The sequence below is a fragment of the Esox lucius genome, chromosome 4 (genome assembly GCF_011004845.1).
Source record: "Esox lucius isolate fEsoLuc1 chromosome 4, fEsoLuc1.pri, whole genome shotgun sequence".
Classification (NCBI taxonomy): Eukaryota; Metazoa; Chordata; class Actinopteri; order Esociformes; family Esocidae; genus Esox; species Esox lucius.
In genome coordinates this window covers 24,140,847-24,168,505 of record NC_047572.1, presented here as the reverse complement: position 1 = coordinate 24,168,505, position 27,659 = coordinate 24,140,847, and the positions used below count along the sequence as shown (strand labels likewise).

Below are 27,659 nucleotides of genomic sequence, written 5' to 3'. Positions count from 1 at the left end.
CTTCCTTCTCATCCTACTCTCATGTCTTATTTCCCTCACGGCCACAAAGTCATTTTCCGTGGGGAGTGAGATCAGATGAGTTTCACCCTGCTCTGCAGCAGTGTGAGGCAGAGCCAAGGCTACAGCTATATAAATAAGATATAAACACACCACCTCCATCCAACGCCAGAAAATGGACAGATATCAGGAAAAAGATTGCCGTGTCATGTCTCTCAGTCTCAGAAAGCGAGTGAGTTAGAGAAATGGAGATAGAATGAGAAAAGGGAAGAGAGGGAGAATGAGAAAAGGAGAGAGAGAGAGAAGGAGAGACAGAGAGGGAGAGACAGAGAGGGAGAGACAGAGAGTGGGGGATTGAGGAGACAATCCCTGACAGCTGGAGTTATCAGTCTTTAAGCCTGCATTTGAATGAAAGTCGCTGACATGACAAACCGCTTTATAACACACAGAAAATATTCATGTCTGCATGCATGCCTATCTTCAAGTATTCCATTAAATGTGAGTCTACCCCAATCAGACCCACGTATTCACTCTTTCACATATTCATAGATCTCACATGTCATCAGACGGTCTCTGTTTTGAACATTCCTTTTGGGAATGCTTGCTTACAATGCTTACTGTAATCAGAGCTGATAAAGATTTTGTCTAAAGTGCATTACTAAGGTTAGAAAACATCATACCAACACTGAAGAAGGCAAGTAATTAGTAGCTAAACCTTTTATCCTTGGTTTGATGTCATCAGATTCATTTCATATGCAGTTATTTATTACATTTCACCAAATTCTACCTAGCTTACGTTAGCATCACTAGCTATTCTTGAGGGGATTTGCTAGCTAATAACAACATTGCCATCTGTCAAAGTGCATTTGATACTATGATGGCCTCGTTATTTTCTACTAAATATTAGCTTCCTTTAGCCATGTTTTTGTATTTCAAAACGCCTGTAATATAATTTGACAACACGATAATTAGCTTCTGTTTAAAGGCATTAGCCCCGTTCCACTTATGGTCATCAAAGGGCTGGGGCGTCTTGTAGAAGGATAGTGACCATGGCAACAATCCTGCGGCACATAACAGTACGTTACCACAGGTGGGTGTTCAGGGTCAGTTCAGTCGTCGCACAGCAGACACGGTCCAAACAACGCCCTGTTAGTGAGCTCATTGAGAACTGGCACCTCTTGTCTTGTGAAGTTATCAGACATCTCTTAATGAGTCCTCTGAGGGATCCAGATACCACAAGCACAGCGTCCTTTGAAGTTGTTTTTAGGTTATTAGTGCGTGCTGTTTTCCTGGAAATAAAGACAAGCCCCTTCTCATGTGCCTTCTTTGATCTAGGTCGGTGTCATTGTTGTACGCTTGTGTGCCTTTTTTTTTTTTGTCATGAGATAACTGCTGTGGTACAGGCAGGCGGTGTTATAAGGATCACAGCCTGACTGAACTCCTCTCGTTATGTGTTCTGCGTGTCCCCTTCTTCTCTACTGTCAGGGAAGCTCAGTTTACTAATTTCCCCCCACGGTTCCCCCTATTCGCTTAATGTAGCTCTCTCTTTCTTTCAGTCCCCTCCCCAACCCCCCCCCATACTCCCCCTCTGTCTCCGTCTGAGGTTGGTGGGTATGGGTCGTTAGCGTAGCGTGAAATGACAGAAAACCCGGAACACTCAGAGCCAATATGTCTTTGATCTCTGTCACCTTGGACGCCAAGCACCTGTGTCTTGCATGCACGGTGATAGCGCTCCAGTGAAGATCTGTCTGAGCGCAGACACGGCGGAACTACTTTACCCAGAGTTCCAGTACTGCAGGTCCTAAACGGTCTCTCTCGAAAATGTTTACTATATCTATTACTCTCTTGAACATTCATACGTCTCGAAATGCAAGCATATTTTCTTGGGGTGTGGGACTGTGGACTGTTGGAATGGCAAGAGAGGGGGTGGTTAAGTATCTAGCTTTTGGTAGAGGGTGGAAGATTAAGAATTGCAACCATCACTTTTTCATATCATTCAGATCCTGGTGCTTTTTGGGGTCCTACAGTCGCACACACAATCTGTCACTCTCTCTCTCTCCCTCTCTCTCCACCTCCTCCCGCTCCCCGCATCACTCGCTCCCCTCGCTCCTCTCTATTTTATGGTAGCTGGCATTGACAAAAATGCTTATTGCTGAATGGCGATTGCAGCCATTTGTCACAGAACTATGTTGGAATACTGTGAGGCCGATATTACTCTGTTTCTTTTTTTTATCGGACTCCTTTGCCTTTTTTCTCTTCTTGTGTCTGAATGATTGAAAGGTGCGTCTTACACTCTTCGTTGCCCCACTCTCTTCTCTCCATGTATGATTCAGCTTCAGCTTTGTGTGGCTGCCAACGGTTGTGTGGCTGCCAACGATTTGATCACTATTCATTGAGTCCTTCCTCTTTCCCCACAGGTCTGGACGCCACTAAAGAACCGTGTTTGAAGGTGCGCTGCCCTCCCCACAAGGCGTGTGTCAGCCAGGACCACCAGACAGCCATCTGCATTAACATCAACCGCCAGCAGCCGACACACAGGTGAGACTGGAGCCCCCTGGAAAGACGTGACAAAGCACTCCAGCACAGAGCTACTCAAATGGTCCTTTGAATGGTGAAAGAAACATAAATTGACAAAAGGCGTGCTAACATAATCGTCTTCCTCTTAAGTTCCGTTCGGCATGCCCTGTCGTTCGCCTCATCCACGCCCACCACCCGCCTTCTGATGCGGATCATTCGCAAGTCGACATGTTGGAGGGTACTCTTTCTCCGGCCGTCATAATCCAGGACACATGCGCTCTGCATGGGATTTCATTATATTACTGCGGCCGAGGCAGAGCTCCCTGAGAGGGAGTTTGATTGACAGGGTGAAGATGGAGGACGAGGAGAACGCAGAGGAGGAGGAGGGAGCCAAACAGGCTGTGGCGTAGAATCCCCCCTCCGCAAGTGAAGCCAGTGAGGCGGAGAAGGGGGGAGAAATAGGAGGACGGGGAGGTGCAGGCCATCGTTAGTGTTTGATCCCGTGCCTCTTCCTCCTCTCTACAGTTTAATACAAACAAATATCAATTATGCAGCGGCCGTTAAGTGGGTGTAAGTGCTCGTTGCTTATAATTACTAACGCCCCCCCCGGATATAAAGAGACAAACAGAGCAGTGTCTGAGTTGGTGGAGTAGATACCACCACTCCATTAACCCGGTTGAAACCACAGCGAACACATCAGAAACACATTCCGCTGTGGTTTCGCCGCGCCACTCAAAGCAGCGCTTCGGCCATGATACCACGGCAGCCTGATAGGCGGTGGGATGCTGCAGGTGTTGTGTGCGTTAGCCTGTGGTGTGATTTAAACTGAGGATGGAGTGGTTGTCTACAATGTGACATCCTGGGCTGTGGTGATACCGTGTCCTTGGCCACGTCAATCCTCCTTCCCACTGTGAATGCCGCCAGCTGTGTCGTGTGAGTGAGTGAGTGTGTGTGTGTGTGTGTGTGTGTGTGTGGGTGTGTGTGTGTGTATGTGTGGGTGTGTGTGTGTGTGTGTGTGGGTGTGTGTGTGTGTGTGGGTGTGTGTGTGTGTGTGTGTGTGGGTGTGTGTGTGTGTGTGTGTGTGGGTGGGGGTGGGGGTGTTGTGTGCGTCAAGTGAAAAACAATAGGACAGAATGAGCGCTCACACACACGCACACTGCAGGGGTTTAACCTGGAGGCCTGTGGAGGGAGGAGACTGACGGCACACACACAGGTGGGAGACACACACACTGGTGGGAGACACACACACTGGTGGGAGACATACACACTGGTGGGAGACATACACACTGGTGGGAGACACACACACTGGTGGGAGACACACACACTGGTGGGAGACACACACACTGGTGGGAGACACACACACTGGTGGGAGACATACACACTGGTGGGAGACACACACACTGGTGGGAGACATACACACTGGTGGGAGACATACACACTGGTGGGAGACACACACACTGGTGGGAGACATACACACAGGTGGGAGACATACACACTGGTGGGAGACACACACACTGGTGGGAGACACACACACAGGTGGGAGACACACACACAGGTGGGAGACACACACACTGGTGGGAGACACACACACAGGTGGGAGACATACACACAGGTGGGAGACATACACACTGGTGGGAGACACACACACTGGTGGGAGACATACACACAGGTGGGAGACATACACACTAGAGGGAGACACACTGGTGGGAGACACACACAGGTGGGAGACACACACAGGTGGGAGACATACACACTGGTGGGAGACACACACACTGGTGGGAGACATACACACAGGTGGGAGACATACACACTGGTGGGAGACACACACACTGGTGGGAGACATACACACAGGTGGGAGACATACACACTGGTGGGAGACACACACACTGGTGGGAGACACACACACAGGTGGGAGACACACACACAGGTGGGAGACACACACACTGGTGGGAGACACACACACAGGTGGGAGACATACACACAGGTGGGAGACATACACACTGGTGGGAGACACACACACTGGTGGGAGACATACACACAGGTGGGAGACATACACACTAGAGGGAGACACACTGGTGGGAGACACACACAGGTGGGAGACACACACAGGTGGGAGACATACACACTGGTGGGAGACATACACACAGGTGGGAGACATACACACTAGAGGGAGACACACTGGTGGGAGACACACACAGGTGGGAGACACACACAGGTGGGAGACATTCACACAGGTGGGAGACATACACACGGGTGGGAGACACACACACTGGTGGGAGACATACACACGGGTGGGAGACACACACACTGGTGGGAGACACACACAGGTGGGAGACACACACAGGTGGGAGACACACACACTGGTGGGAGACATACACACAGGTGGGAGACATACACACTAGAGGGAGACACACTGGTGGGAGACACACACAGGTGGGAGACACACACAGGTGGGAGACATTCACACAGGTGGGAGACATACACACGGGTGGGAGACACACACACTGGTGGGAGACATACACACAGGTGGGAGACATACACACTGGTGGGAGACACACACACTGGTGGGAGACACACACACTGGTGGGAGACACGCACACTGGTGGGAGACACACACACTGGTGGGAGACACACACACTGCTAGGAGACACACACACTGGAGGGAGACATACACACTGGTGGGAGACACACACAGGTGGGAGACACACACAGGTGGGAGACATTCACACAGGTGGGAGACATACACACGGGTGGGAGACACACACACTGGTGGGAGACACACACACGGGGTGGGAGGGACACACACCAGGATACCAATCAAATGGAGAGATAACTGGACCGAGACCACTAAAGAGGCAGGGTAATGAGGAGAGACAGATGGAGTTAAAAAGATAGAGGGAGGTAAAGAAGAAGAGGGGGAGGCTGACCGTTATTTCCTTCTATCTATTCTCTCTCTCTCTTTTGCTCTAGTATCATTAATGCGGTCATGCATTTGGCAGGGAACTGAGAAGGGCAGCTCCATTTCCTCTCTCTGTTGCGGACAGTGCGCTCACGGACCGCTGTTGAGCTTCACATTATGAATCAATTAAAACACACAACGTTGAGTGAAAGCCCAAGCACATAGTTTACTAGGATAGAGCCCAACGGGTTCGCATCAGCACGCTTTCAAAAATACAGGCAAGGAAAAACAGTCACAGCCGAGTGTATAAACTGTGTCTAATCATTCCGCACACGTCATTAAATTTTCTAATCATTAGCACAGAGAAGAAAACAAAGCAATCTTACCATTTAATACAGACCAGAGCCTTCCTCGTTCAAGGCTGGTCCCTTTAGTTCTCATTCTGCCAAACAACTAATACCCAGAGGCCAGTAGTCCAACCATAACTCTGAAGGTCAGCCACGTACACAGTGTCTCACCTTTACCTGACTGTAACGGCCCTAACAACTCATTTTAATGCATGCATATCTCTGATTGTCTCTAATTATGCATTAGCATTCAGACTAGCAAGGAGAAACTATCACTGCGCCACGAGGCTCAACACATATGTGTGCGTTGCTTGTACCAGACCATTGACCCGGGAAGGCTCACCTGGTTGCTTACATGACGCTTTCTGTCAAACAAAGTGCCTTTGTTAGTGATAACGGAACTGTTTCGGTGCCAGTCGGAGATGTTTTCCAGTGACAACGTTTTCGTTTTCCCCCGATTTTGTTTAATGAGCTGGAGGGAATTACAGAACCAGACCTCCTATGTCACAGCTCTTCCTACTCCAATACACAATGAGTTATATTTGTTTTAGACCTCAGTTGCTGTGGGAAGTATCATTCGGAAATGTGTCCCACTTACCTTACAAACAAATACATCCAACAAAGCTTGTTCATCTAACTAAAACTATTGCTGTGCAACAATGCCTAAATGTGTTGCTACCCGAGGGCTTTCAAGGGCTTGTTTTATGTTTTTGAGCATTAAAACCATCTAGCTTAGGGGGGTCTTCTCCGGGTTCTTCCTTCTGTAGATTGGGGTTTTGTTGTGGACAGTTTGGCAATTTCTTTTCTTCTGGTGTTTGTGACATTTGTCGAGGATTTATGTGATTTTTGACAGCTCATACCGGGAGTTTCCAACTGGGGAGGGCCTGGGGTGGTTATGTTTTGTGTGGGGATCGTATGACGGTCCTTTAAAAAAAGACAGTAATAATGATAAAATATGCCTTTGTATTACTATTATATTTTTATATTTTATCACTCTTTTTTTTTATGCTGTACCAATCTATAATGAATCATCCACGATGATTTAGGCTGGAAACAACCTGTGAAATGTCAGAGAAAGATTTTTCTGCTTTGCAGCACATGGAAATTTTTTTTAATCGCTTTATGTAACTTCTTTCACCTCTGGCATTTTTCTACCACTGACATCACTGACACTTCAATGAGAGAAATGTCATTACTGTTATGTGATTGTCCCACCTAGCGACTGTTGCGTGAATGTAATAACTGTAAATTATACAGTAAACTTGTCACTTTCTATCAAACCCAGAAACCTACCTGCTGTTAAGTTTAGGTTTCATATGTGGAGGAGACAAATTTCATAGTAAACAGATTTTAAACAGATCACGTTTACAATTATTATATGAATATTGTTATTGTTATAAGTGGTAGTAGTTATAGTGTCAGCAGTAATATTACTTATAGCATATAAATATGTTTTTGGGGGGGGGGGTCGTCCAGACACAAACTTTCGAGTCTGTGTGCAATTGAAAGAAAGCGTGTGCCGTGAAATCAAAGTGCTTGTTGGTTGTCAATGCACGTGTTTAATAATGCCATGCGCGTTGTGTTAATGTCTGTTTGTAAAACACTTGGGCTGACCCTAAAACATCTAGAGCCCCAGAGCTTGGGTCTGGGGATGTGTCTGTATATCTGGATCTCTCTGTCAATTCACTTCAAAGGCTCATGCCAGGGGAAACATAAAAAAAAATACATTAACACCAATAAACAAGCAAAAGCAAATTGAAAAAGACAAGAGCCTTTCTTTCTATCTTCCACAGATGTTGTTTATACTCTACAACAGATTTACTAAGATGAACAAGACTCTGATTTGCGTCATAGATTTAAAAAAAATTATTATGTTAACGGGTGAAAATGTAAATTGTCGTAAGTCAGATTCTCAAATTCTCCCAGCAGCTACTGAGGTCTAAAGACGATGTCTCGCTCAGTGTGGTCTGGTGTGGAATGAGCGATGAAGTGAGGAATCTAGTCCTGCTCCATGTACTAGCCCATTCAGAGGGCGTGTTAGTTACCAGGTAAAGCAGCACGTTAGTTACCAGGTAAACAACATAGTCAGTGAGTTGTTGTCTTCTAGGTCAGTGGTCTGGCCAAAGCACTGTGTGTGCATGTGTGGTGCCTTTGGCCCAGATTCCTTTTGCTAGTATGAATAGAAACTAGTATTTACATATTATGTAAATGCTGTTTGAATTCATCATCAGGACAATTGCTGTAGTCTAAACAAGCTATACATAGAATGTAAGCTTTGAGATCAGTCGATCAAAAGGATTGCTGCTGGGTTAGGAAGAGAGTCAAAGTTTCACAGCAGGATCTCCAAGGGGGGTCTGTGATCCTAATGCACTCCCCTTCCCACACACAGATTCACACACACACACACACACACACACATACACATTCACACACACACACACACACACACACACACACACACACACACACAGACACACCTACACACACTCACACAGATTCACAAACAGACTCACACACACACACACCCACATACACGTACACACACACACACACACACACACAGACTCACAGACAAGCCTACACACACTCACACAGATTCACACACACAAACACATTTCATATCACAACCTGATATGTAACGCACAAACCCACTCACCAGGGATCACATAGTTGACCACACACATGTCAGGCGCACGGCTAAGTGGTCCTTCTCCCTTATGTTGCCTGCCCAGACGCAAATACATGACTTGTGGAAGTGCACGCTTCAACACACACCAAACACATGACTTGTGGAAGTGCACGCTTCAACACACACCAAACACATGACTTGTGGAAGTGCACGCTTCAACACACACCAAACACATGACTTGTGGAAGTGCACGCTTCAACACACACCAAACACATGCCTCAAACACTTGACACACAAACACACACACACACACATACATGCACGTGAACAATTCTCTCCTGGGCCTTCAAGAATATCTGAGAAAAGGAGGTGGGAGGAGGAGCAGGGAGGGGTGGACAAGGAGCAGAGAAGGGGGAGCCAGGAGTGCGGAACATCTTCAGGAGATGCTGATCCGTCTCATCAGCGTTTCACATTACACTGCGTTATCAGCCCTAATTGCTTTCCATTCACTAGTAGGTTTGTTGGCAGCGCGTGCCATGTCTAATCTGTTGCTCTAACGCTAGCTTCACGGCTAGGGAGATGGATCATTTTAGTCATCGAGGTGTCTGCCTGGTTTTGTGCTGCATGGCGCTGGCCGGGATGGGACTGTGCCCGTATCACAATCAGATATGTGATTCCCATTTAGAGAAGTCATTATAGAAGCCCTGGTGGATGAGGCTTGATGAAGGACTATCCAGCGGGAGGAAGAGACTGAACCAGGGGTGTATGTAGTACATCATTTGGCCAAATGGGGTTGAGAGTTGGAATAATAATAGTCGCCTCGGGTGCCATCTTGGCACCAAGACAATTAAATTGAAGTGATTAGAGCTGTTGTTAATGGACTGTTATTGTTCTGGATCATTTGGAACATGTAGAGTAGTTGGCAGATTGCTGGATCTAATGAAAGCCCTGAAGATGGTGGAGAATAGAGCCTACGTCACACAAAACAACTTGAAGCAATGATAGTTGACCATCTTTGATTGGGTGCAAAGTAATTGCCTGCAGTTTTACTGCTACATTGTGTAATTATAATGCAATTTGTATGCAACAACATCTAAACAAACAAGCCATTTCCAATGGAAATTAAGATTAACTCCCAATATTGTTTCTAAAGCCCGGCAATTTTGTTCAGTGTTCTGGGTCTTTTTAGCTAAAGGGCTCTCAGACAATTGGAATGGAGATACTGAGATTAATTTTACAGAAATTTCAATCTGCTAGCTTAATTCTGACTAAATATTTTACTATATTGTAGTGTTTTATTAACTAGGTTGGACTCTCTCTGTTTCTCACTCTCTGTCTCACTGTTTCACTCCTTTTTCTCAATATCCCTCTCTGTCTCACTGTTTCACTCCTTTTTCTCAATATCACTCTCTGTCTCACTGTTTCACTCCTTTTTCTCTATATCACTCTCTGTCTCACTGTTTCACTCCTTTTCTCGATATCACTCTCTGTCTCACGTTTTCACTCCTTTTTCTCTATATCACTCTGTCTCATTGTTTCACTACTTTTTCTCTATATCACTCTCTGTCTCTCTGTCTCACTGTTTCACTCCTTTTTCTCGATATTACTTTCTGTTTCACTCCTTTTTCTCTATATCATTCTCTGTATCACTGTTTCACTCCTTTTTCTCTATATCACTCTCTGTCTCACTGTTTCACTCCTTTTCTCTATATCACTTTCTGTCTCACTTTTTAACCTCTTTTTCTCTCTATATCTCTTTCTCTTTTCTCTCTCTTTTCCTCTATTCATCTTTCACTGTTGGGCTCTCTTTTTACTTAATTTAATTCATTCAATAGACTTTATTGACATGAAATATCTGGTTACAAAATATCAGAGCAATCTAGTCTTTAACCGGGACAAAACTGTTCAATTCCAATAACTCATTCTTAATCATGTCCTTTTTTTCAAAAGCATGTAAAGTCTGTCACAATTATTGTAAAACCTTGCAACACTTTGTTCACCCTTCCTTGGCCCAGATAACAGCTGAGTCGTCTTCTGTTTGATAAGGTGGCAGAACACAGGAGAGTTTCTGAGACCATTCATCCATGCAGAATCTCTCTGGATGTTTCAGAGTCCTCGGTCCTCACTTACTCCTTTTAAGGTCACCCGACAAGGTTTCTATGGGGTTTAGGTCATGAAAAAAAAATAAAAACCTGGTCAGGGAGCTATTTTAGGGTGTAGTTCAGGGGTATCCAAACCATTCCACGGAGGGCCGAGTGTCTGCAGGGTTTTTGGTTTTTCCTATAAATTGTTTCCCAGTTCACACCTAAACAACCAGGTGAGGTTAGAAACTAACCAATTAGTAACCTAATTAGTCAATCATGTACAAGGAGAGAGCGAAAACCTGCAGACACATGGCCCTCCGTGGAATAGTTTGGACACCCCTGGTCTAGAGGAATGATTTGGATCACTGTCCTCCTGGAAGATTCAACTACAACACAGTTTTAGCCTCCTGGCAGAGTCAGACAGATTTCGTTTGAAAATGTACTTGAAAGAGTCCATGATGCCATGTATACTAACCAGGTTTCTAAGGCCTTAAGATGCCAATAGCCCAACAACATTGTGTATTCCCTACCATACTTCATCCCTCTTCTTACACCAAACCCAACTTTGGTGACTGTAGCCAAAAGCTGTATATCATCCGACCAAAAAACACATTTCCAATCAAAGTTACAGTGAGGTTTAGCAACTCCAGGGGCCATTTATGTCTTCATGGAAGGATGTTCCCTTGGTGGAGACTGACCCAAGTGCACGTGTCTCATTTAAATATTTAAATCCTCGGTTGATTCTGTCCAGTGTGTAAAAAGTCTCTTTTTGCCCCCCACCCCCCAGTGTGAAACCCAGGAAAGGAAGCTTGGCCCGGAAACACTGGGCAGGAACAGGGGCTCATGGGAAATGTAGGCCATGTCCCGTCATCCACCCCAGCCCTTTGTGTGGCTCTGACGGCCATACCTACTCCTCTAAGGTGAGACACTCCCTTACACTCCTTATCCATCTCTCACACACTCACTCACACACTCTCCCTCCCTTGTTCTTTCATCTCCTGTTGTGATTTTAAGTCCTCTATAGATCCGTATCCTGTTCTTTTGCTGGTCTGTGTTTGTACTGTAGCATGTAGTAGCCTGACAGTGACAGTCTTTTCAGTGTCTGTGAAGCTTTAATATGTGTCTGTGAAGCTTAAATATGAATGACAGCAAGGTCAAAATGATCTGAGAACAGGACAAAGGCTATACACCCTTCACCACCCTCTATCACCTCAACCATTACCTCGCCCCTTTTTGTCTGTTTCTCACACACACACACACACACACACACACACACATGCACAAAGACACACACAAACAGGGAGCTTTGCGATGGCAACATCCTGTAAATGATTGTGTCATCCATGATGGATGATAGAGAGAATGAATTGTGTCCACGGACACTATTTGATTCTAGAGTCCTTCGTCTGGAGCGAAACGCCCTCTCCCTCTTCTCCTGTCTTCTCTTTTCTCCCTCTGGCTTGTTCACTCCTTCCCTTTCTTCCCTCTCTCCTTCCCTCCCAATTACCCCTCCCTCCCTCCCTCCCTTGCCCCACCCCCATTCCACCTCCCCTCTGTCACTGACAGTATACTGTGATAAAAGGCCCTGAGAATTCAAGCCCTTTAATAGATAAATAGCCTGACGTAACCACACACATATACACACAAACACGCACACACACAGACACAACCTAATCTGGCCTCCGTTTGCAGTGAGCTGAAATGACTTAATGGCGGCAAGCCTCAGACACACAGCCTCATATAGAGATCAATATGTCCTTTTCTCATGGGGGTTCTGTTTATAGCACACACACAGAGAGAGAGAGAGACACACGCAGAGAGAGAGAGAGACACACGCAGAGAGAGAGAGACACATGCAGAGGGAGAGACACACACGCAGAGAGAGAGAGACACACACGCAGAGAGAGAGAGAGAGACACACACACACAGAGAGAGAGACACACACGCAGGGAGAGAGAGAGACACACGCAGAGAGAGAGAGACACACACGCAGAGAGAGAGAGCCACACGCAGAGAGAGAGACACACACGCAGAGAGAGAGAGAGAGACACACGCAGAGAGAGAGAGAGACACACACACGCAGAGAGAGAGAGAGACACACACACGCAGAGAGAGAGAGAGAGAGACACACGCAGGCAGAGAGACGCGCAGAGAGAGAGAGACACACACGCAGAGAGAGAGAGAGACACACGCAGAGAGAAAGAGAGAGACACACACAGGGAGAGAGAGAGACACACGCAGAGAGAGAGAGAGACACACGCAGGGAGAGAGACACACACGCAGAGAGAGAGAGACACTCACGCAGAGAAAAACTCACATGCAAACATACACACACGTACACACATCCTGCTTCCTCCTCCGCTCCCATTTGCCTGTTCCACACCAATGATAGAGAGGGGGACTGGGGTTTTACAGTGAGAAGGAGAAATGGTGTATCTACTCTCCCATTTCCTCCACTTTCCTCTCCTCCCCTTTCTTCTTTTCTCCCTCCTCTCCTGTCTCCCCCTGCCTCCCTGTGAATGGTGTGAATAAATGTGGCTTCAGTCAGATGTTAGATTTCATCTCTTCTGAGGCCAGTAGTAATTGAATGCTTTAGCGTCTGAGAAAATAATCTACTCCTTCTAGTGAACTTCTCTTTCAGAAGTGTGGTATGATATGTTGGTATGTTGGATTCCCTGGAGAGGGGTGGGGTGTACTGGAGAGGTGGAGATGAGAGAGAGTAGCAGGGAGAGGGATTGGACCATTGTCCCACATCAGACCCCATCTGCACTGATCTGTGTCATATCTCGACACGGGTAATGGGATCGTTGAAAAGCAGTGCTGCTACAACCTGCTATATATAAAGATATGACCTATGTGACATTGTGTGCTGAGCGCCACTTTTGCCTCAAACTCTCTGAATCAGTTTAAGGTAAAAAACAGGAAATCTGACTGTAATGTGGATTTTTGTCATATCTAGCTTTTTTGACAATCTGCATATTTTTTCCAACAGTCCAACAGTAATTATCTTGTTAACTACATTATGACCACCTGCCTAATATTGTGTAGGTCCCCCTTTTCCTGCATAAGCAGCCCTGACCCGTCGAGGCATGGACTCCACTAGACCTCTGAAGGTCTGCTGTGGTATCTGGCACCAATACGTTAGCAGCAGATCCTTTAAGTCCTGTAAGTTGCGAGGTGGGGGATCCATGGATTGGATTTGTTTGTCCACCACATCCCCCAAATGCTCGATTGGATTGAGATCTGGGGAATTTGGAGGCCAAGTCAACACCTTGAACTCGTTGTTGTGTTCCTCAAACCTTTCCTAAATAATTTTTGCATTGTGGCAGGGTGCATTATCCTGTTAAAAGAGGCCCATGTCATAAGGAAATATCGTTGCCATGAAAGGGTGCACATGGTCTGTAACAATGCTTAGGTAGGTAGTAGGTGTCAAAGTAACATCCACATGAATGGAAGGACCCAAGGTTTCCTAGCAGAACATTGACCAAAGCATCACACTGCCTCCGCCGGCTTGCCTCCTTCCCATAGTGCATCCTGGTGCCATGTGTTCTCCAGGTAAGCGACGCACACACACCCGGCCATCCACATGATGTAAAAGGAAACGTGATTCATCAGACCAGGCCACCTTCTTCCATTTATCCGTGGTCCAGTTCTGATGCTCACATACCCATTGTAGGCGCTTTCGGCAGTGGACAGGGGTCAGCATGGGCACCCTGACTGGTCTGTCGCTACGCAGCCCCATACGCAACAAACTGTAATGCACTGTGTGTTCTGACACCTTTCTATTAGTACCAGCATTAACTTTTTCAGCAATTTCAGCTACAGTAGGTCGTCTGTTGGATCGGACCACACTGGCCAGACTTCGCTCCCCACGTGCATCAATGAGCCTTGGCTGCCCATGACCCTATCGTCGGTTCAATGCTTTTCCTTCCTTGGACCACTTTTGATAGGTACTGACCACTGCAGACCGGGACACCCCACAAGGCTGCAGTTTTGGAGATGCTCTGACCCAGTCATCTAGCATTCACAATTTGGCCCTTGTCACACTGGCTCAGATCCATACCATGCCTAAAATATCCCACCCACTGACAGGTGCCATGATAACGAGATTATCAGAGTATTTCACTTCACCTGTCAGTGGTCATAATGGTATGGCCGATCAGTATATATATATATATATATATATATATATATATATATACACTCACCTAAAGGATTATTAGGAAATGTTCAATTTCTCATTAATGCAATCATCTAATCAACCAATCACATGGCAGTTGCTTCAATGCATTTAGGGGTGTGGTCCTGGTCAAGACAATCTCCTGAACTCCAAACTGAGTTTTGAGCGTGGTTGTTGGTGCCAGACGGGCCGGTCTGAGTATTTCACAATCTTTTACTGGGATTTTCACGCACAACCATTTCTAGGGTTTACAAACAATGCTGTGAAAAGTGAAAAACATCCAGTATGCGGCAGTCCTGTGGGCAAAAATGCCTTGTTGATGCTAGAGGTCAGAGGAGAATGGGCCGACTGATTCAAGCTGATAGAAGAGCAACTTTGACTGAAATAACCACTCGTTACAACCGAGGTATGCAGCAAAGCATTTGTGAAGCCACAACACGCACAACCTTGAGGTGGATGGGCTACAACAGCAGAAGACCCCACCGGGTACCACTCATCTCCACTACAAATAGGAAAAAGAGGCTACAATTTGCACGAGCTCACCAAAATTGTTGAAGACTGGAAGAATGTTGCCTGGTCTGATGAGTCTCGATTTCTGTTGAGACATTCAGATGGTAGAGTCAGAATTTGGCGTAAACAGAATGAGAACATGGATCCATCATGCCTTGTTACCACTGTGCAGGCTGGTGGTGGTGCTGTTATGGTGTGGGGGATGTTTTCTTGGCACACTTTAGGCCCCTTAGTGCCAATTGGGCATCGTTTAAATGCCACGGCCTACCTGAGCATTGTTTCTGACCATGTCCATCCCTTTATGACCACCATGTACCCATCCTCTGATGGCTACTTCCAGCAGGATAATGCACCATGTCACAAAGCTGGAATCATTTCAAATTGGTTTCTTGAACATGACAATGAGTTCACTGTACTGAAATGGCCCCCACAGTCACCAGATCTCAAACCAATAGAGCATCTTTGGGATGTGGTGGAACGGGAGCTTCATGCCCTGGATGTGCATCCCACAAATCTCCATCAACTGCAAGATGCTGTCCTATCAATATGGGCCAACATTTCTAAAGAATGCTTTCAGCACCTTGTTGAATCAATGCCACGTAGAATTAAGGCAGTTCTGAAGGCGAAAGGGGGTCAAACACAGTATTAGTATGGTGTTCCTAGTAGTCCTTTAGGTGAGTGTATGTAGAGTTGGTTGACAACCTAGCATAAAACTTATTTGCTTTACCTGCTAGCTAAATGGATGAGTGGAAAACCTGCTTTTGTCTTTTGGGCAGGGTGAGTATGGAAGGGAGAAAGCCAGTGACCTAGCATTACCCAGGGACGTCAACATTTGTTTTTGACCATAGCCATTTTATTAACAATTGTTTTTTATTATAGTTTCTACCACCCTAACAACACAATGCATTATTTAAACATAGTCGAATCATTGTCTATCAAGCTATTTCATTCTTCTTTTTAGGACACGCTGTAGCTATTGGAAACAAATACAGGTGCAGGTCATATAATTAGAATATCATCAAAAGGTAGATTTATTTCAGTAATTCCATTCAAAAAGTGAAACGTGTATAATGTATACATTCATTCCACACAGACTGATATATTTCAAGTTTTTATTTCTTTTAATTTTGATGATTATAACTGACAACAAATGAAAACCCCAAATTCAGTATCTCAGAAAATGTGAATATTGTGAAAAGGTTCAATATTGAAGACACCTGGTGCCACACTCTAATCAGCTAACTAACTCAAAACACCTGGAAAGAATGTTCTCTCAGTCTAGTTCTGTAGGCTACACAATCATGGGGAAGACTGCTGACTTGACAGCTGTCCAAAAGACGACCATTGACACCTTGCACAAGGAGGGCAAGACACAAAAGGTCATTGCTAAAGAGGCTGGCTGTTCACAGAGCTCTGTGTCCAAGCACATTAATAGAGAGGCAAAGGGAAGGAAAAGATGTGGTAGAAAAAAAGTGTACAAGCAATAGGGATAACCGCACCCTGGAGAGGATTGTGAAACAAAACCCATACAAAAATGTGGGGGAGATTCACAAAGAGTGGACTGCAGCTGGAGTCAGTGCTTCAAGAACCACCACGCACAGACGTATGCAAGACATGGGTTTCAGCTGTCGCATTCCTTGTGTCAAGCCACTCCTGAACAAGACACAGCGTCAGAAGCGTCTTGCCTGGGCTAAAAACAAAAAGGACTGAACTGCTGCTGAGTGGTCCAAAGTTATGTTCTCTGATGAAAGTACATTTTGCATTTCTTTTGGAAATCAAGGTCTCAGAGTCTGGAGGAAGAGAGGAGAGCCACAGAATCCACGTTGCTTGAAGTCCAGTGTAAAGTTTACACAGTCAATGATCATTTGGGGTGCCATGTCATCTGCTGGTGTTGGTCCACTGTGTTTTCTGAGGTCCAAGCTCAACGCAGCCGTCTACCAGGAAGTTTTAGAGCACTTCATGCTTCCTGCTGCTGACCAACTTTATGGAGATGCAGATTACATTTTCCAACAGGACTTGGCACCTGCATACAGTACCAAAGCTACCAGTACCTGGTTTAAGGACCATGGTATCCCTGTTCTTAATTGGCCAGCAAAGTCGCCTGACCTTAACCCTATAGAAAATCTATGGGGTTTTGTGAAGAGGAAGATGCGATACGCCAGACCCAACATTGCAGAAGAGTTGAAGGCCACTATCAGAGCAACCTGGGCTCTCATAACACCTGAGCAGTGCCACAGACTGATCGACTCCATGCCACGCCGCATTGCTGCAGTAATTCAGGCAAAAGGAGCCCCAACTAAGTATTGAGTGCTGTACATGCTCATACTTTTCATGTTCATACTTTTCAGTTGGCCAAAACTTCTAAAAATCATTTTTTGTATTGGTCTTAAGTAATATTCTAATTTTCAGAGATACTGAATTTGGGGTTTTCATTAGTTGTCAGTTATAAACATCAAAATTAAAAGAAATAAACACTTGAAATATATCAGTCTGTGTGGAATGAATGTATACATTATACAGGTTTAACTTTTTCACTTTTTGAATGGTATTACTGAAATAAATCTACTTTTTGATGATATTCTAATTATATGACCAGCACCTGTATGTGATTAAAAAAACATAATTTAATAATACCTTTAATGTACTCCCATGATGTTAATAAACACACGTAAGTAAAGCAGGTATTCCTTTATGGACCAGTGGCGGGCTGCCGACCTGGGTTTGAGAAAAACTGCACCTTTAACATATGTAGCTACCCCCCTGTCCACACTAGGCTCAAAACGTTTCTAAATGACACACCCATCAGTTGCGCTGGTGCCTTATGAACAACACTGATGTATTTCTACTCATGTATTTCTGGACAAAAACAAAGAACTAAGACTGATAGGAATAAATATCACAAACAGCCATCCTCCCATTGTCAAAAATAACCTGGCCCAGCTATGGTCCTCAGAGTCTGAATCCTGGTACACCTGCTGTACGGGCTGGTCCAGAAAGTTGGTTGAACTTCCAGTTACAACTGTGTCGAAAAATGGAGGAAAGCTCAACTAATTCCTCATGACAACACACAAGAAAACCCTCAGGTATTGTTGTCTGTTTGTAACCTATTATCTTTAAGTTGCACTCGAAATTGCTGGAACACAATAGTATAACACAGAATTATGTCTCTCTCTCAGATACGCCACTCTAGCATTTAACAAGTCCATGAAAAATCACCCGGATCCGAGAGAGTGGAGCAGGTTGGAGCAGCCAGGAAACCTTCTATATCCAGTGGCATCACTAGAGAAATATTTATTGAAATGTCCAGAGAACGCTCTTACATTTCATCTCTAACCATGCAGGAGAGTGTATAAGAGACTCAATCTGGTGCATATCAGAGCCGATGGGGAACATTATCTGTCAGCGGCACTACCAGGACCCGCAGGCCAGGAGAAACAACGCTCATACAGCCGACATCCCTACAGCCCAGACACTAGTTTATGCTGCTTTAAAAGCATGGGGGATTATGTCAGTGTCTATCGATGAAAATGTTCGCTTCCGAGCTACGTGTGTACACTACAGACAAATAATGTCAGAGCAACGGCCTCGCCGAAAACAAGTAAAACACGGCAGGACTATCAACACTGTAGGCTGTAGGAAGGCAGCATTAGACCCACTAACAGCGCAGAGACCTGACCGACATCTTAACCAATGCAAAATCCATGGGCGTGTACAGATTAATGTGACATACTCTACAATAGGTAGCCTAGCTTGTATGTCTGCAGTAGTGGATATTAACGAACATTTTTCACGTTTCTTATTTCTAAGACTACAGACGTTTTGCTTTGAAGAACAGGGAAAGTGCCTATGGTGAAATAAATGATACGTTGGCTACAGTGTAGTCTCAAAACCGTTTCTGCTTCATGGGAACTGACCAGTGCAAGAAGTCGTGTCTGCTGGCTGTCTGCCCGTAGAAATCAAATGATGCAAATTGAATGATCAATCAGTTGGTTAGAAGAATCATAATGCAAATCGAATGAACAACCGCCTGACTTGATTAGCAACCCTACGTTTGTGTCGGCTGTATCTAGTAGAAATATGAAATATTACGAGTAAATTAATGAAAATAACGTTTTCATTGATAATGTGTAAGGCATAATTTCACTAAGCCTGTTGAAGCAGTGGTTTGGAGGATTATTCACTTGGTTTTCCGGCCCTAGACCAACTACAGCTGTGTCAATAAATTATCCAAACTAAGGCTTTGGGGCCATATCACTTAAAGGGAAGCCAAGCAAGCTGTTCAGTAACATAGAGATAGCTAGATTCCTAACTGAAGTAACTACAAATCAGCTAAACAACTTATCAAGTCATTTTGTGGTTGGTGTGATTGCATTTAAACATTTTTTTAAACCTTATTTATCTCAAAATTACAAATGATTAAATCCCTGACGTTGTATGTGATCATCTTGTTTGCTTGCCATCCAGCAAATGAATGATAGGGTGGAGTGATATACAAATTAAGAACTATGTTACATTTCTATTTGGCCCACTCAATATCTTTGAAAGACAGAAGTAACTTTGGATGTTGATGTCTTACAATGTATTTAATTTTGTACCATGTACATCTTTCAGCAGCTATACATTTTAGATTACAGTTTAGAGCACATTTGGATATCATATATTCACAAGGATTGCTGGCAAAATGACCACCATTCACCCTATCACCCCTGTCTTGTTTTATGTGCCCTATGTTTATCAGCGGTGTTGTGATATCTTCATTGTAAATATTTCTAATAATAGATAATCCACAGATTTTATATTTACCACGTCTTCAGGGACTTAACTATGTATTTTCTAACATCCCTTTTTTGGTCTGGGTGTGTAATATATTGTTTATATGTGCACAATCGGGATGTAGAAACATTGTCATAACTCAGTTAGCTATGAAATTCAGAGTGTGAAATTGAGTGTTTTGTAGAGGCAATCATTTATTTTAATACCGTAGGCCTGCGTCTGTTATCTGATTACTATATGTTAGCAGGTAATCCGTTACACCCCAACCCTGCTCATATCTATACCCTTATACATACACACACCACGCACACACACAGGCTCCAGATCCTATTATCAGACTCCAGCTTTGATCTCTACAGATAGACTGTAACAGCAGGCCTGCAGCGTAAAGCCCATTACATTACATCGTTCATCCGACCTCTCATCTTTTCATCTCCTCCAAACTATCTTTCCAAACTCTCTATCTCTCTCTTCTTTCTGCTAACACTCCTTCTCGCTAACCCGTCTGGATGAGTCGTTGTTCAGTCTGAATCTCTCAGCCAGCGCCACAAACTGGGGAGCAGTCGTTGACTCCCCGCTCTCGTTCTCACTCTCTCCCTCTCTCTCTTTTTTTCCCTTTTTCTCTTTCTCTCTTTTCTCTCCTTCCATGAATTTCTCTCTCCATTTCTCCGCCTCTCTCTTTCTCCCTGTCTACCTCACTCTCTCTCCCTCCATTTCTCCCCCTCTCTCCCCCTCTCTGTCTCTTCTGTTCTCCGTAGGTCTTCTTGGCCCTCTCTGCTTTTTCCTTCCTCATTGTCTCTCTCATTCATGCGTAATGTGTACATTATTAAAACCATATCAACGATAACATCAGAGATAGAGATTCAGTCCTAGTACTGCCACTAAAAGTGTTTCAGTGGCCTAGAAATAGCAATAAACAGAATTGGCTGGGGAATATTTCACAGGCTTTCTCTTCTCTCCCTGGACAGGTAATTCAGTGTGTATAACAGGACACTAGCCTACCTTTGTCAACAAATTGCATTAGGCAACATTAGTGGTGCTATCTAAGAGCTGTCAGGGAGGAAGTGATGGATTTAAATTGGAATGTGTGGAATTGAAAGTGTCAGCAGGAGAGCAGAGCAGAGTGTGTGTGTATGTGTGTGTGAATGTGTGTGTGCGCATGTGTGTGTGTGTGTGTGCGTGTGTGTGTGTACACTGCATTTATGTATGTGTGGTTGTGGGTGTATGCCATTTCTATGTGTTTGTTGTGTCTGTGTGTGTGTGTGCACATGTGAATGTGTATGTGTGTGTCTGTTTATGACACTGTACGTGTGTGTCTGTGTATGACACATCCCCAGGCCCTAAAAGGCACATTTTACTCATTAGTTCTCTGAACTAGAAATGTGATTTTTTTTATAAACAAATTATAAGAAAACTATCTTTCCATTCCATTTTGGGGTTAGTTTTTTCAGTGATATTATTATAGTGCATTTAAATCCATTTTAATTTCTTCATTACCTGATTACTGTAGTCTGTACTGCTTTTCAGGGCAGTCCATGAATTCATCTGGCTTTAACACACAAGCCAGGCAAAAAGAGCCCGCAGTGTGTGTATGTGTGTGTGTGTGTGTGTGTGCATGCATGTGTGTATGTGTACGTTTGTACAAGTGTGTTTACATGGCTTCTTAATTGCCACATCTGTTCCTCAGAGCTGAATGTCTAACTGTACCTCAAGGGAGCTTTGCCTGCCTCATCTGCCTTTCCCTGAATAAAGACTACACAACCCATGATTCTCTTTGTGTTTTGTAGTGTAAGCTGGAGTTCCAGGCATGTACGGCAGGGAAGAGCATTGCTCTAAAGTGTGAGGGGCCGTGTCCCTGTCTGCCTGGTCAAGAGCTGGCCAGCACACACGTCCATGAGACAGAGAAGACTGGTGAGTACCCAAAACATTACCCTGTCTGCCGGCCTGTCTGCCTATCTGTCTGTCTCCCTGTCAGACACAATAAAGATTTTTTTGTTTGTTAAATTCACATCTATCATTTACTTTGATACAGGGAGCAATCACAATTAAGACTTTACTGCTGTCATTATGCATCGTATGGAATTGTCTGGCATAGAATGGTCTATTATGGTCTAGTACGGTCTGGTATAGAATGGTCTATTATGGTCTAGTATGGTCTGGTATAGAATGGTCTAGTATTGTCTGGTATAGAATAGTCTATCATTGTCTAGTATGGTCTGGTCTTGTATGGTCTGGTATAGAATTGTCTGGCATGGTCTCATATACAATGTTCTAGTATGGTCTGGTAGGATCTGGTATAGAATGATATGGAATGATCTGGTATAGAAAGGTCTGATATGGTATGGTCATGTATAGTTTGGTGCAAATAAATAGCTAATTTCTTTTTAATACAGATTAAGGTTACAAATGGTTGAATTGTGTGTCACATTTTGTGTATTTTGCATCAGTGCTGGTGGATTTTTAACAGGCATTGACTTTCTGGCCGCTTTGATATTAAATAATGAATAAATGAATGCGGCTGCAGCTATTAGGTGCAATTCGGCTTGTCATCAGCAAAAAGAGACACTGTTGTGTTCATTATAAATTGATTCATAAGCTGTCACTGAGTTTCACTCATCAAATACAGCTCTGACAAGATCTTTTAATTGGAAAGTGATTGTTTGTGCGTGCGCAGGGTTAATCTGAATATATCAGAGAAACAGTGACTATCACACTAATGCAGTCACTTACTTTGCAAATGCTTTCGCACACACACACACACACACACACACACACACCCTGACACACACACACACACACACATCTAAAATATACATTTTTCATCTTCCTCTTCCTCTCACATAGTATATTGTTTGTCATGTGTGTTGAGGGAGAAATGGACTGTATTGAAGGATAGAGAGTGGTGAGCAAGAAAACAATCATGTCTGTCTGTACTAAACTTGCTCATAGCTAACCTAAAACTGGTATTTTTGCCTTGGGGTTAGATTTAGAATAAAGGTTAGGTGTTTGGGTTTGAGGTTAGGATTAGGTTAAGTGTTAGTGTTAAGCTTAAGGAAAATACATTTTTGAATCAAAATGTTTTTGGAGGGGTCCCCAGAAAGATAGTAAACATAAAGTGTGTGTGTGTGTTTGTGTGCGCGCGTTTGAGAGTTTTAATATGCCAGCCTTTCTCCCTGTTTCAGCAATGATGTGGTCATGAATATGAATGCCTTCTGACAGGATGTTGTCTATTTTTCATTCTCTCCCTCTCTCGTTTTCCATCTTAAAGTGGTAATCCACCCCCAGGAACACAAATCATTGAACTCCTATCAGTTTGGTTAAAGACAATCATGGAAGCCTCTCAGTAAAGCTTCACATCCTGGAATAGGACTCGGGGGCTAACGCTAGGTCACATTTTAATATGACTGCCGGCAAGCCAGATGGCCAAATCAACCAGTAGATGGTGTGGCCATAATTGTCCAGAATGCACCCATTCCTCTACATTGTCATGACAAAGTGTCCACTTTGTTTACATTTCTTCAAAGTACACAATGCGGCATCAGCTCATCCTTTCTTCTACCAAAATGGTTGTCTCTCTTCTCACGTTCTTCTGCCCTTGTTGGTTGCTTGATTCACATGCAGATTTAAAGCTAGAAATGCAATCTTAACCAAGTTGAACAAGTTTTTTTTTAATCCTTAATAGGTAATGCAATGTGATTAAACCATTTTACCACAAAATGCTATAACTACTTCCCATGCTGATATTGACTTTGATATTATTGTGTGGGAACATTTTCCAGCTACCTAGCCGCTGAGGTTTAAATGAACCCCGCCAGCCCGTCAAACAAGAGCATTGCTCTAGCACATTTCTTGGTAACTCATTATAACTACATAATGCAGAAGAATACGTTTGAAGTATTTAACAATATATTTGATAGTACATTGTGTTTTTAGTCGATTGCCCCATTTTACTAGCCGTCTCATTACTTACTCTCACCTCTTCTCTCACTTTATTTCTCTCTCTAATAATCTCACTGTAATTCTTTCTCTCTCTCTCTCTCTCTCTTCCCCTATCTCTCTCTCTCTCTCTCACCCCCTATCTCTCTCTCTCTATTTCATATGTTAATGTTCAAATGGTAGAGCATTAATAAAAATGTTTGTGAGTGCAGTCTTCTTGCTATCATCTGGAATTGCTATGAGAGCGTAGTGTTTAAAAACATGACAGTGTTAAAGGATCACTCAATTAAACAACAGTACACACACACACAACTCAATTAAATACCCAGCCCAGAAGGAAGTAATACATTTTGTTTGCTTACACACACACACACACACACACACACTCACAATTAAACCTAGCAATACAAATGCGGGCATCTCTTTGCATTTACATAAAATAGGGACAGTAAAATGTCTTTTTTTTTTTTTGCATTTTCCTGGTTTAACCACAGCTTGAACACATTTTCTTCCCCATTTATATAGTGAAGCCCAAGCATGCACACACACACACACACGCAGACGTCAAACACACACACAGATGTCACACGGACACACAAATGTCTCTCTCACATGCAGTGGCGTTTTATATGTAAAAAAATTTTGTGGGGCACAAACCATTTCAAAATATAGGATACATACCAGTAAAGTTATAAAACCCCCTCTTGCTACTGATGTGTTTATTTAACATATCAACAAACAACGTGGCTCCACAAAACACTTCTACCAGGTGTTGTAGTACACATACTGGAGAGAGAGAGACTTTCTTGTGTAATTGCTCTCCTTCTCTCTCACACACACGTAAAATTACCAAAGTCACATTTACAAACCTAAATTAGGAATGCAACCAAGCTCAGAACCAATGTGCCTACAGGGCCATACGCGAACAGCAATGAGCTCAACACCACTGAAGGCCACAACGAAGCGGCCTTTCACTCACCAAGGCTGAGGGCTCAGTTGAAGAGAAAGGCGGCACCGCGGCTCTTCCTCTGGGCAACATTTTTGATGAATGAAGTCATGTAGCTGCTGAATCAGCTGGCTTTCGATGGACAACATGGCCAATGCGTTGAGTCGCGTCTGTCCCATGGTATTGTGAGTGAAGGTTTTTACCCTCTTCAAGGTGGAAAAGTTCCTCTCTGACTTGGATGTTGTTATGATAATTTTCAGCAGAGTGACGGTCTCAGCAAAAGCCTCCTCTAGGTTGTTCTCATGGATGGATCTTAACAGAGACACCAGTGTGAAGCTCAGTGTGGCAGTACAGAGTGGTCAGCTCAGACTTCCACTTTTACTTGTTTCCTAGAGGCCATAGTTTCACCGCATTGTCAAGCTCAGATGTAGGGAATGACAGGACAAATTGTGGGAAGAGCGAGATGTCAACCAGATTGGCAGCGATCAGGTGGTCACTTTGTGAAAACCTCTGCACCACCTGGGAGATGTGTCGCATGCCTCCTTCACCTGGGAGATGTGTCGCATGCCTCCTTCATCACCGGCGCTGTGTTGGTTTCTTGTCGGCCTGGCTCATCTGTTCCATCGTGAACGGTGGCAGCCAATTCATCAGTTTGCTTCCACATATTCTGGACATTCTCCTTGAAACGGGTGAGCGCACTGCTAATCCCAGATGCATCGATGCTCCGTTTTTGCAGAGTGTTGTATAAAACATCAACCTCTGGCATAAGGAATAAAAGAAATTCCAGCAGCTGCAGAAAGGCTCGGTCCCAGAGTTTTTTTGACAGGCCGTATGCCTCACTTATGGTGGCCTCATCCCATCCTGGTTGTGTGCGTATGTTCTCCATAAATAGGAGCAGCGCAGCGCGGTTTTCCCAAACTGCATTGACAGTTCTACTTTTAAAGTTCCATCGTACAGCGGGTGGCTTTGGAATGTGTCTCTGTGTTGCCTCATCAAGTGCTGCAACACGTTTTGGAGGGCCAGAAAAAAAGGTGGCGAAAGCAGTTAAATCTGCAAAAAAACACATTCAGGATGCTCATCCTTGCTGAACAAAGTTCACTGCATAGCAGTGAACAAACTGGGCATGTGGGTATGTCTCTTTCATTAGCTTCTGTACCCCTCAGACATTTCTACTCATTACAGCCGCACCATCATAAGTCTGAGCAATCAGCTTTTCTCCCAGCTTCAGTGGTTCCAGCACACCCTTGATGCTATTAGAGAGGCCGAGTTCAGTTTTATCTTTGACTTCCACAAACTCCAAAAACCTCTCTGTCACTGTATTGTTAGGCAACATGTATCACAACATAACCACCATTTGTGATTTACAGGAGACATCAGTTGTCTCATCTGCCTATATGGCAACAAATGATGTCTCGTCCACTTGTTTGGCTAACTCCTCCCTGTACACTTCATACATACATTCTAACAGATTGTTTTGTACAGTGCTAGATGTCCCTTTGAAGATGGGCTGAGCGTCATAGTGCCTCTGAAGTCTCTAATCGCCCTCACACATCGAAAATGCATCTGAATTTTCCAGGATTCAGGGAGTCCACAGAGTTGTCGTGCCCCTGCAGTGTGGTTCACATTTTCCACACAGTTTAATACATTTTATGATCCGACTGAGGACGTACATGTTTTCCTCCACCTGTTTGTTATGCTGCTCAGTGGAGCGCCTGTATGCACTGTCAACTTGGGCTGCGACATTTACCCTTCCAAGTAAGCCCAATTTCACAGCATCGTCCAGATGACTCCCGCTGCTCTCATGTTTTGCAATCCTCTCAGAAAGATGTTTCAAATCTTTGTAACCCGTCCTCGAACAAGTACCATCTCCACCACATAGCAGACATGGAAAACAGAAGAGTGCCTTATTTTGAATGCTAACCGTTAGCCACTATTTCTTCAAAAACCACTCCACTTTAAACCTGCAGTTACTTTTACCAACAGTTTGAGTGATGACAATATCCCGTGGCTGATGAGCACCAAGTCGCTTTACTTCAAGTCCAGATGACTCCCACTGCTCTCATGTTTTGCAATTCTCTCAGAAAGATGTTTCAAATCTTTGTAACCCGTCCTCAACCAAGTACCATCTCCACCAAATAGCAGACATGGAAAACAGAAGAGTGCCTTCTTTTGAATGCTAACCGTTAGCCACTTTTTCTTCAAAAACGACTCAAACTACTACGTTAAACCCGCAATTTTTACCAGCAGTTTGAGTGATGACAATACCCTGTGGCCAATACCACGTTTCTCCTCCAAATTAAAGGTTTCAAACTGGTGCTCGAGTATGAAATCCACTTTATTAATTTTCTCAAGTTATCTGGCGTTTGTTACGCTGTAGTGGGGCTACTGGCTGTCAGCCATCATCTACATTGATCACACAAACATTCTGAGCATGCGTATTAATATTTTCACATATACAATATACATTGCATTATGAGAGAGGAGCTAGCCCCACATTCACGCTTAGCCTATGGCCTACTACTGCAAACTTGAATTGGCAGAAGGCAGTCAGAAGCAGCAAGGCAGGGACCAATGAACATGCAATAAAATCCTAACACAAATGAAATGCAATTTAGGAAGATGCTAAATTCATAGATAATACATTATAGGAAGTAATCTTTGAGAAAAAAAGTTGTTTTCTTTTGCAGTTCTTTCTGTTTACAACAGAAAGACCCTAATGACCAGTCGCCACTGCTCACATGGATGGACACACACACTCGCAAAGCACAGATGTCACACGGACACACACACACAGATGTCACACACACGCAAAGCACAGATGTCTCACACACGCACGCATAA

General features: G+C 44.1%; 1 protein-coding gene across 2 annotated transcripts in view; it reads left to right on the top strand.

Annotated features, from left to right (window-relative positions):
* The window catches only part of spock1 (SPARC (osteonectin), cwcv and kazal like domains proteoglycan 1), a 211,524-nt gene that overhangs the window by 156,649 nt on the left and 27,216 nt on the right, over nucleotides 1-27,659 (top strand). For both annotated transcript variants that reach the window (XM_029119541.2, XM_029119540.2), the window contains 3 exons: nucleotides 2,415-2,535; nucleotides 11,261-11,393; nucleotides 21,724-21,847. In XM_029119541.2, the coding sequence (XP_028975374.2) occupies nucleotides 2,415-2,535; nucleotides 11,261-11,393; nucleotides 21,724-21,847 (378 nt within the window). The remainder of the gene's footprint in view (nucleotides 1-2,414; nucleotides 2,536-11,260; nucleotides 11,394-21,723; nucleotides 21,848-27,659) is intronic.